General features: G+C 42.0%; 1 protein-coding gene across 1 annotated transcript; it reads left to right on the forward strand.

Annotated features, from left to right (window-relative positions):
* Window positions 1-1,475: 1,475 nt before the first annotated feature.
* LOC310987805 (gastricsin-like) lies at window positions 1,476-4,140 on the forward strand (the record flags this gene model as incomplete). Its single annotated transcript, XM_083974235.1, has 9 exons — window positions 1,476-1,531; window positions 1,644-1,788; window positions 1,903-2,020; window positions 2,380-2,498; window positions 2,920-3,119; window positions 3,216-3,332; window positions 3,464-3,611; window positions 3,761-3,859; window positions 3,985-4,140. 9 exons carry the CDS (start codon window positions 1,476-1,478, stop codon window positions 4,138-4,140), a joined length of 1,158 nt encoding a protein of 385 aa, XP_083830361.1.
* Between the last annotated feature and the right edge of the window lie 8,056 nt (window positions 4,141-12,196).

Below are 12,196 nucleotides of genomic sequence, written 5' to 3' on the forward strand. Positions count from 1 at the left end.
GTGTTGGTACCAAAATTGTATCATGACATCCCTACACCATTTGTCAACTCATTGCCTACTCACAGCATCAGCATACCACGGCAAGGAAGTCTGTGTTTCTGTTGAGGGCCATGGCTTTGCAAGTTTTCTTGATTATACTATGTCTCTTCTTTGCTCCATTAGTTTCAGCAGGCTCTCGCTTCTACAGCAGTTGGCTTGCAATGAGTTGAGGGAAATGCTGCATTGCAGCTCTCCCCCTAAGAAGAGGACACTCCACATATTACGTATGATACAAGCTTACATCACATGTTTATATTGGGGTCCTGTCTACACAAAGTCATCGGTCCCATAGCAAATGAGGATATGCTGATGCATCTAAAAGTGAAACAAGGGGGTGATGAAAAAGTCACAGTAATCAGAGCATCCCGCTGCTACTGGTCTACTTTTTTAAGGTACAACACAGTGCTACAGAGAGAAAACACTGGAAAAGGGTAATCATGATGGAGATATTAGAAGGTAAAAGGGCAGTTTTCAACTGAATTTATATCCTATAAAGTATACGTCAGTTGCAGCTGTAGGATGTAGGAAAAGTAATCATAGAAAAAAATCTAATTTTCCTTTTAACCACACGTCCTTGAGTTATGAAATATGAGTGCATGATGTTAGAAAAAGCAAGGACTGACAACACCCAGTCCTTATCTTATGAGCGATAGGAAGAAAAAAACAAAATTTAAACAACATTAAACGTTATGATAAGTTGAACCACACAGAAAGTTTTGATAAAATTGTATATCTAAGGTGCCACTGATACTCAAATTTAGATAAAACACATTTTCCATTTGCATAAAATTTTGCAAGTTGACAACAAACCATGAAGCTTGACCTTGCTGTTGATACACAGTATTAGTTACTAGTAGTACCTATGCTGTATCAAATCAGATAGAAATAAACTGCTGTACTAAAAGTTAAAAACGGATCTTGAGGGTTTACAACAGCATGCAGACAATTTTGGGGAAACCAAGATAAAGTTCTACTGCACAGAAAAAACACATTTATGATACTATGAGACAGATTTTTTATCGACAAATGCAACCAATTGCTTTTAAGTGAATTAATGTAGCATAGAATAAGCAACATTTATCTATGGTGCCTTTATAGTCATGACACAATAATAAGATTTGAAAAATTTACTTAAAGTGCCAAATTTAAACAAACATGAATTATTTATTTTCATCGCAGGATCATTCCACTGGATATACCCAACTGAATAACATCTTTAGCATATCTTTGTTATTATCTTTGTTTTTTTCTGCTGTGTTTGTGGAGCATTGAATGTTAGATGTATAAATTAACTATGGTCTTCAAAGAGAAAATATCTCTGAGGGTCACCCTTTCTGAGCTGATATGACTGAAATGCTGGCAACGGTTGTATATAAACCCTGTTCAGATCCAGGCTGAGTTGTATCCATCCACAGGCTGTGTATGCAGGAGGGATCATGAAGCGCCTAGTTACCCTTCTGGTCTGCGTGGTGCTCGCTGAGGGAATTGTCAAGTAAAGAGACAACCTTTTTGTATTTATTTGTAATGTAAAATGTCTAACTCTAACATGAAACAATATTGACTTTAAGGTCCTAAAAGTGGAATTTTCTTGCTTCTTCCTTCAGGATCCCACTGCGGAAGCACAAGTCTATGCGTGAGGCCCTGAGAGAGAAGGGGATTGAGCTGCCTTACCAGGATCCAGGCCTGAAGTACCAGCCCAGTGAGTTCACTGGTGGCTCGGCCTACATGTACATCAACAACTATGCTGATGTAAGAGACACCACTTTAACATACAGTACGCACAATTTTCATTCAAAAATATTATGTATTTTTCCTGTCATTCTGCTCCTCTCTCTCTGCAACTCAAACCACCGTGTTTCTCAGACCACCTACTATGGAGCCATCAGCATCGGGACACCCCCCCAGTCCTTCGAGGTGCTGTTTGACACCGGCTCTGCCAACCTGTGGGTAGACTCCACCTACTGTAACACTCAGGCATGCAGTGAGTACAAAAACCGAAAAGCTTTGCGCTACAAAAATCCCTCATCTGTCGATATCTTCAGAGCACATTGCATGTGAAGAACCACACCAGAGGATTTACAGCTGATATAGGTTCGGATACAGAGCTTTCAGTTTGTCAGCTTGTTTCCAAGAGATTAAAGAGCGTGCACACATGGGATTTAGATTTTGAGTGTAATTACAGGCGTGCCACTTAGTATTTCGGTCTTAGGGAAGCATCAGCAACTGCGTCAGTTAAAATTCAACTCGTGGTCTCTGAATTATCAAAATGTCAAAAGGCTCAAAAGGACATGTTTGTGGAAGGGAGGCTGCAGAGATAATCCAGATCTGTGCCATTTTCAGACACACACAAAAAGTTCAACCCCCAGCAGTCCTCCACCTTCAGTGGCACGCGCCAGTCCTTCTATCTGCCCTATGGGGCAGGAAGTCTGTCTGGAGTCTTTGGATACGACACCGTCACTGTGAGTCAAACAAGTAACTGCTTCAGTCTCAACACTACTAGTATCTGAGTTATGACTTTCATTCAATTTTAACAGACCAGACTATAATAGACTGAGTCATAGGTACTGAGAGTATTACCAGAGAGCAGGTATTTTACTATCATCTCAATATGTGTAGCCTCCCAGCCAAAACATCCCTGACTGAAGTGTGGTCAGAACTGCATCCTGCCTCAAAGTGTCAACACACAAAGATCAGTGCAGCACTTTTCTGTTTCATGGGTCTGGAATCAGAGGGATATTTGTAATGATCTGACACTGCAGTAGAATTAATAGGTCAATCCCATTCATTTATTGACATTACTGCCTACAGTCATACTTGTTGTCACTAGGCTGAATGTGATTTGCATATCACTCATCATATCACTTGGTTTGGGGCCTGTAGGTCAGCGAGATTGTGATCAATAACCAGGAGGTTGGACTGAGCACAGATGAACCTGGTCAGAACTTTGTTGTGGCCAAGTTTGACGGCATCATGGGTTTGTCCTACCCCTCGATCTCAGCTGGTGGAGAGACCCCAGTCATGGACAACATGATGTCTCAAAACCTGCTGCGTGCTGACATGTTTGCTTTCTACCTGTCTAGGTAAAACTGACACAGAACTTTTATTTAGTTAAATGTATCAGCGGTTACTGTAATATGGCCATACAAGTGGTGCTGAGTTGTTATTGTCTGGTTCAGGGGAGGACAGCAGGACAGTGTGCTCTCTTTTGGTGGAGTGGACTATAACTTGTTCCAGGGACAGATCTACTGGACCCCTGTCACCTCTCAGACATACTGGCAGATCGGCGTTCAAGGGTCTGTGCTTTTCATCATAGCAACTTTACAAATATGAAATCTGGGATTCTCTTATGATTGTTATTGAATAATTTTATGCCAAAACATTAGTACAAAAACAAAACACTATAGGCTTGTCCTGTGCTCCACAGATTCCAGATCAATGGCCAGGAGACCGGCTGGTGCTCTCAGGGCTGCCAGGCTGTCGTGGATACTGGGACCTCCATGCTGACAGCCCCTGGCCAGATTCTGGGCTCCATCATGCAGGCCATCGGAGCCCAGAGGAACCAGTATGACATGGTAAGACAAATGGACAGACAGGCAGATAGACACTCACACAAAAATGAAGCAAGCAGAGATTATTATCTGTCACCATTTAAAGGTCATTATGTCAGATTCACAAAACACGGCTGCCCATCAATCCTCTCACTTGTTGTCTTGACCTCCAGTATGAGGTGGACTGCAGCCAGGTCAACAACTTGCCAACTCTCACCTTTGTTATCAGTGGCGTTGCCTTCCCTCTGCCTCCCTCTGCTTACATCATCCAGGTAAGTTACTGCTCAGCCTCAGCATGTATCTCTGTGGGTACAAGTACCCCTCATGTACACGCTGCGTTTTTCAGTGTACATGCAATGATATGCAAATACCCATTCTCCTCTTTCCACAAAACCAGGGTGGATACAACACCTGCTCAGTGGGCATCACCCCCACCTACCTGCCCTCTCAGGATGGCGAGCCCTTGTGGATCTTTGGAGACGTGTTCCTCAGAGAGTACTACTCCGTCTATGACCGCACCAACAACCGTGTCGGCTTTGCCACAGCTGCATAAGTGCCATCAGTGTAACCTAACCTGACTGTAAACCTGATCAGATAAGAAGGTTTACACTTGTGTTCACTGCTGAAAACCTGAGGCATTGGTACATCTTAAACATCTGCCTTTTTGGACAATATGGAGATTCTATGCAACATATTTTTCACTGTAAATTTACAGTGAAAATATTGTTTTACAATATTCAAACTGTATACAAATCTCTACTGCTGTCAGTGGAACTGTACATTCATGAAAAACAGTCAGACGTTCATGAAACTGAAGGGAATAAAAGGTGAAACTACTTGGTTGTGCTTTTACATTTCATCTTTTTAAATGAGTACTCATTACCATAACAGCACAGTCCTGGGCCGAGGGACATCAAAGGGTTTTTTTCCCATTATAATTAACCTTAGACCTATGTGCATGTCCAATTATTCTCAAACTAGTGGCAGTTTTAATGCCATACACACTGGGACATAAAAAGGGTTTGTCCCAACATCCACAGAATTTGGCAAATTAAATAGTAGATTATTTTTGCATCAGTTGCAGTTGCAAGGCAAGGTCAATGCAGCATCTGCTAAGGTGCTTGCAAAATCACTAAGTGCAACCTAATTAAATTAGGGCAATTTGTGTTACTTAGCAGATACACAAGAAACGAGACATTTCAAGACTCGTCCTGAATAAGTAGACCTTATAATTGTCCTTTTCTGCCCAGCATTAAAATGGTTTCACAGTGCACCATACTGGATTTGTGTTGCCACTGGTGTCATAGCAGTGTGACAACAGATGCCAGACACTGTGTGAATAACATATGATGTAGCACAAAATGACACCAATCTCTCAGCCTGTGTAGTGTGTGGTGTGTAGGTGGCACTTGGACCTCAAAACTTCTCCACGTAGATACAACAGGAAGATAGAGCCGGCTTTAACTAAACTAGGAGAAAGAAGGTCACTAATAAGCTCCTCGCCCATTTGAGCCTTCAGGGAATTGTGTTTCCAAGTATGTGTGGGTGTGATTCATGATGGAAAAACACCACATCAGTGCTGCTGCATCCAAGGCATCCTGTCACCAGTGCCCCAGTGGAACGAGGTCCATGTTTGGTTTTTTGGATGAGGGGTTAGGGGAAGTGAAGGATACAGGAGACAGGTTAGAAATCAAGAGAGTGGAGGTGGACAAGGAGAGAAGAAAATGAGAATCCTGTAACACAGTGGAAACTAGAATTCAAAAAGTACAAGTGCACAAGAGAGATACAAAATTTTAAGGAGACAAGAAGTAATGCAATCATTTTTCTATGAAATCTGACCACTGCCCCGCATGTATGTAAAAGTACATGGAGCTAATTGGATGTGGAAGACACTGATTTATACATACAGTAGTATCAATGGAAACTGTTCACAGTTACAGTTCTTGATGCTGAATTAAATGTCAATTTTCATTGCTGTGAGCAACATAAACCAAATCCCATTGCTTTCCACTGTGATGGAGTGGATTCAAATACTGTGTCGAAAGCTGGATAGATAAAATAAAAAATACCAGCATGGCTACATAACACTAGCTACATTTTTATAATGTGAATGTATAGGCTCTGTAATATGTAATATAGCATTATTTTTTCATGTCTTTTTCCCCAATCCCTTTTCCAGTATCCACCATAGATTCTTAATCGGCTGTGTTTCCAGACTCCATTTTGTTTGTGTCCTCTCCTACTTAGTGTTGAAGTCATCCTGGAGCCCTGCAATGCATGTCACCACAGAGTGTGGCCCCATTTCCCCTGAACTGCAAAACCTAAGAAATGTGTGTCAGTGAAAAGCTGCAGACACAGAGTGACGCCCCAAACCCAGACAGATGCTCTGTCCTCTCCTTGAAGTGTGAAAACAGTCCCTGACCTCATCTGCACACATATACACAAACAAAGACATTCATGCATACAAGGCGCTCACACTCCTTCGTCTCGACAGCAAACAGTTCCCTATTCTCTTGATGTCTCAATTTCTCTTTCAGCACATGGTGAAATATTCTATATCATTTTAAGATTTAAGATTCCATATGAGATAGTAGAGTTTTAGTCACTACTGCAGTGTTGTCATCACAAGCCCATGATTAGACATCCAAGTGAGCGTGCGGCCTGTCACACCATATTGTGTGCTACTTGCTGCTTATCTGACATTGCAATGTGACGTCTCTTGCATCCAGTCACCTCTGCTTGTGACTGTTCTTATCGATTAGGATGTTGAAGCTGAGGCTTTAGAGCTCAAGAAAGAATCATCATTAGAACAACTGTCTGGGATCATGCAGGAAAAAAATGCCCTGCAACACCCTAGTCTCCATCTATTTTGAATTGTGACTTGCTGAGCAAAAATGAGAATCCTACCATGAGAAAACAGGTCAGCAGAAAATTACCATTCAATGATGCTGGTCATGTTGGCGCAATGGCACTCCCATATGAGGGCTTTTCTTCCACCTCTATGTCTTCAGGTCTCCCTCCTTTCTTTCATTTTTCTCTGGGCCCTTTCAGATTCAAATGTTTTCCCCATCCCCCATTATGTTCTAATTACTCTGTTAATCATTTCTCTGTAAATGTTTCCATTTCCATGATCAGTCAATAATTTTAGTAATTTATAGGGGTCAACTGATTATTGGCATGGCCGATAATATCTGAATTTTTACGAAAATTGTCAATTTTCACCGATAACAGAAAAATAAATGTATTTTAAAACACGTTCCTTTGGCTGTGATGCAGCTGTCTCTCTGCCTGAAGTCACCTCTTGTAACAATGTCCCGCCCACAGCCCCCACCGAACCAAGATTTGTGTGGGAGTTTGTGTTTTTCCTTAAAAATTTAAGGTCTTTTTATCACAGATTTTCACAGTGTACAAAAAACAAACAAATAGTATAATGTATTCAGTCCAATCCCAAGTGTTTTATTCTAAATTTTGACACCAAAATTTAAAGTTTTAGTGCAAATAATTTTCGGTTCTAAATATCGGTTATCGATTACTAATAATCTGTATCATTATTGGCTCTGAAAAAACCCTGGTTTCTGTTTTAGTAAACTCAATCTCTGTTGGACTCAAGGAGAAAAAAACTTTATAGCTATCACTTAAGTAACCCCATTCAAATGACAAGAGTACAAAGCATAAAATAGCATTACTGTATAACTGCAGTTCCCAGATGTCAATAATTTAAAAAATGAAATGACAGAGTGTAAATTTCATTTTCTCCTGTGCTCTTTGACACTATAATGATAAGATTAAAACAGATCCAGACACAAAGGGGGGCTGCAATGGGGACTTTGCAGTAATTGAGCTGCCTTTTAACCATGAGCACCTGCTCCACGGTGACATCATCATCTTTAAAAAAAAAAAAAAAAAGGACATTTGATGTGGTTGCCACTGACTCATTAACAAGATCAATTTTGCAGGCGTTTCACCCGTCTCCAGTAATGTACACACACCCACACAAAAACACACTCAGGCGCGTGCACACACACACACACACACACACGAGTCATGCATTTAACCATTTAACCTAATGAAGCTCTCTCTGTTGTCTTCGTCAGATCCAAATCTGAAGATCACGCCATATTTGAACTGAAGGCGGAGACGATGCGTCAGTTTGCTCAGAGAGGTTGATTTTAAGATTTGGCTGGATTTGAATAAATGAAATCATCAAAAGTAAAGTGAATGCAGCTGATAGATGGGAAACACCCAGGGGCATCATACTGATGGAAAAGAATTTCATATGGACTGCATAAATATGAGTCATTCAGTCATTCTTAAATGGAAAAACAAAGCTGTAGCAGCATCCACTGAGAAGACTGACAGGTGAAAACAAGCCAAGTGGTGGTTGTACACAGAATGAGGGAAACGAAAAAGAGGAACGCCACAAGAGTGATAGGATGATAGCATGGGGGAGGCAACGATGGAACGCTTAAGCTAAAATGAATCTGTATTTGATTTAAGCCTCTTACCCCATGATAACCATACCCACCACCGCCCACTGGCCTCCCTCTGCCTTCTCCACACAGCCTTTAAAGAGTCGAAAGGCAAAAGTGGAACATCAGCTGCTAAACATATGGACTCACGGGCAAAGGAATGAGGGAAGGAATTAGAAGTAGACTTCATGTAAATATGAGAAAGTATAAAAGCACATAAAAAGCTCTTTTTGCTATGCTCAACCAAATAGTTGTTGATTTATTTTGTGTTGGTTGAAGTGATTACGTAAGTCAAATCCAGTTCAAATAGGCTTTACTTAATTGTAAGAGGTAATATTTATAAATATCAATTAAAAAAAACGCCAAATCTTAGGTCTGACATTCAAAGAACAAAAGCTCAGGTTTCTGTTTCTACAAGAGATACACTTCCTCTCAGTATGTGATATGTTGAATGCAGAGCCACTTTAAAATGGATCCAAAATGAAACCCGGCAAATTCTGCCACAATTCCAAAGCCAAACAACCTAAAAAAGAAGAACCAAAAAAAAAGGATCTCCCACCAGACTGCTGCCTCAACAAATCTACGAAAGACAGCACAAACAAATGCATCCACAAAAGGTAATGGGTGGCCAGTACTTTAAGAGTACAACATTTTAATATGTCAGCACTTTTGTCTTAGGTTTAAGCAAACCACAGCAGGGTCTATGTTGGCAGAAAAACTATAAGATACCTGCATTTTATATTTATGTCATATTAAGTTGAAGTCTGGATGGGAAAATAAAGGAAAACACCACATTGATTCCCAATGAAGTTCATTCTGTTTGTATGGAGCCATAAAAGATATTCACATACTCTAACGTACAGAAGAGAAATGCCAAATATATAGGTTGAAATATTAGTGAACTGTGTCAGTACAGGATGATACAGTGTGTAGGCCCATCTCTTAAAGCTTGTACTTTCAGTGGAGAGAGAGAGCTCCCTTAGAGCTGGAGAAATTATAGTCTGTCATAAATTGCTGGTGCTCAGGGGAAAAAGATAGGCTCTTGCGGATTATGTTGCCTATTGGAAACAGTGTTTAGGTTATGTAAGGCAGATTACTGTACCACACCATCACAATGCCGGTGATTCCATCCATGAAACATGGAGAAAGAGACACACATGTATAAACACAGAAACAACAACAACAAAAAACACTATTGTGTGTAATTCATGTATGTAAAAGAAAAACAAATCTATATGATTATAGGCTCGCTTAAATGTACTGGTATTTCAATCTAAAACTAAATAAGACAAACAACAAACTGCTGTTCTCTTAAACGGATCAAAACATTGGGGTGTAACTGATCAGTCTCCACCCTATTCACATAATAGACTGGTGCACTCTAAATTGATTATTGACGTCTCTCTAGTGGGCTTTATTCTCCATAGATACGATCACTCAACACACAGATATAGATTTGGAGAAGGCTAAGTGACAGTGAATGTATCAGCAGGTCAAAAGTGTGTATAAAGAAAGAGCTGTACCCATTATTCCTCTGATACATTTAAGATTAGCTTGCTCAGATTATTGGCCAGTGCTGCTAATTAAAAATGTTGATGTAATGGCCAAAGCTTGGCTCTGTGCTGTGAACTAAGGTCATTGGTAGTGATGCAAAAAAAAAAAAAAATCAGGTCTATTGATCTGATATGATCCGCTCATGAGATGAAGCTGCAGTATGTAACTAAACCCTGCATGAGTGCATGTTGTGGATATGAAATCCTTTGGGAGATGGCTCGCTAATGTGATTGGACTGAGTAGGATATGGGACATGTGGAGGCAGACACAGGGACAATGAAATGCTATTTGAATTGTATGTAGCCTATTAGTGCTGAGACCCTCCACTATCCATTTGTTCATGTTTCTTCTTCCTACCAGTCTGTGTGGGTGAGTTATAGCTGTGTATAGCTGGAAAATAATATATGACACCAAGACAATAACAAATTATTGCTTTGGTTGTTGAGTATAGCCAATAGGATATGTGGGATGGTAACAGAGAGAGGTGGTCGGCATGAAATCATTGCATATGGAAATCGTATCCAAGTAGAAATACAATTACATCTGTCACATTCCTGTGACATATTCCTACACTGAGCCTCCAGGAAACAGCAGATCTGAATATTGCAGCAGCCTCCACACAATTTCAGCCAAACCACACCAAAGTGTTGCAATTTTCCACATCTCTCTACAGGGCCTCATTTACAAACACTGATCCAAGACAACTCCATGTCCTCTCTTTTCGTCTATATCAGCCACAACCTCAGAGTATAGCACTGATTCTGCACTAGTTATTGATCCTTGGTAACTGCCAGTACAATCGTACTCACAATTGTGGTTGGGCAAGAGGAAACCAGCAAGCAGATTTGTCATATTGTGTGTCGCAGAGGTCACATTTAAGGCGTTTGAAAGAGCATCAATATCAGTAGGACTTCCTTAAATCATTGTTCAGCAACATGCCCTTGCCTGGGCAGGACTCAACAGGGCGTGGGCCTCATACCGAGAATGCGCAAAGCGGGTGACTGACGCGACAGCTAAAGATCAATCATTTGCCATGTATTTTCTTTTACCATTTACCCTCCCTCCCCTCCCTGCGGATGAAAAGGTGACAGTTGGCTTATATAAAGCAAAGCCTCAACAAGCGCCATCACGCACCAAAACACAAACAGGCAGCACAGTTAAAACTGCAGCTCATGGGTAATAGGCGCGCAGGGGGAGGCAGCAGCAGGCCTGGCAGGTTATTCTATCTATTACTAGCAGGCTCAGGATGTGCGCTTTACTGCAGTCATCAAAACAAAACTGGATAGGTAGATGTGTTCCTCGCCCGTCAGTGTCCCTTTCTCCCTTCATCAGCTGTGCACATCAGCCCTCCATCATTCCCTTTCCACTGTCGCTTTCCTTGTAAGCTCTTACCTGCAGCCAGGAGGAGACAGGGAATGGAAAGTGGATAGGGAAAACATCTCAGCCCTGTCCGCCATCTTCTTCCACAAATGACTCAGAGCGACTGCAGAAAATCACGGAAGGAGCGCAGTCCATTCACAGTGGCAGGGTAGAGGACGGACACAGCCGTGAACTGGGGGTGTCTTTCTCTGCGGCCCCCACGGATGCCCCCCTGGCCGCAAAGCCTTCAATCAGACGAGCCTGCTCAGCACCATGAAATCTGCAGTCAACCATCCACACTCGCGGGGTAGGAGGAGTAGGAGGTGGGGGGTATCAAGGCAGAAATGATCTTCGGAGGCAGCTCACAGCACGGGTGGGAATGAAAATACAATCCTGCGACTCCCTCGGTAGGTCCACGACGTAGCAGAAGCGCGCAGTATGCGGCCACAGTCCGCGTTAGGCGCTCGCCAAATGTCTGCTGCTGCCGCGATGCTGCCTGTGACACACAACGGATGAGAGGCCAGCAGTGCGGAGACAGGCAGAGACAGAGGAGAGGGAGGAGAGGGAGGAGGGGGAGGGGGTGTGGGGCTAGAGACGGTATAACGTCAGTGCCGTTACCGTATGAGCAGGCTGCCCTGAGTGGATGAGAGCAGAGCTTTAAGCCTGCATGCAGGCTCGGTGTTTACAGTGACATTACACTGACTGTGGAATTTACAACCAGAAGTCATGTCTGAGCACCAGGTCCTCCCCCTGGGTCGGAGGGGAGTGGGTGAGATGGTGGGGTGGGGGTCCAAGGGTTCCCCAGAAAAGACGTGTCTTTTACTGTTTTTCAAACCCATGTTTACATGATCTTGCCATAATCTATTGGGCCTGGGCTCCATATTAATTAAGAGAACAGCTCGCGAGCAGTGCTGGACAGTAGGAGTGTCACAAAAGATGAATAGGCCTGCACAGAGCTCAAAGACAAACGCAATGAGCAAAATACATTAGTAAATAAGGACTGCAGAATGCTGAGGACATAGTGTAAGAACATCAATGAATTGCCACAAAATAAAATGCAAGTTTCCTACCAGATGAAACGGATAATATCCTACATATACAAAAACTGTTGTGGTGAGCAGACCCTGTTTTTAAACCAGTAGGCTATCAGAAGTACATAACACCATCTCTTTCTTAAAGATACCAAAATGTAGGAGAATTTTGTATTGGGATTCCTATTCCTCTTTA

Source organism: Trachurus trachurus, assembly GCF_905171665.1.
Source record: "Trachurus trachurus genome assembly, chromosome: 6".
Classification (NCBI taxonomy): domain Eukaryota; kingdom Metazoa; phylum Chordata; class Actinopteri; order Carangiformes; family Carangidae; genus Trachurus; species Trachurus trachurus.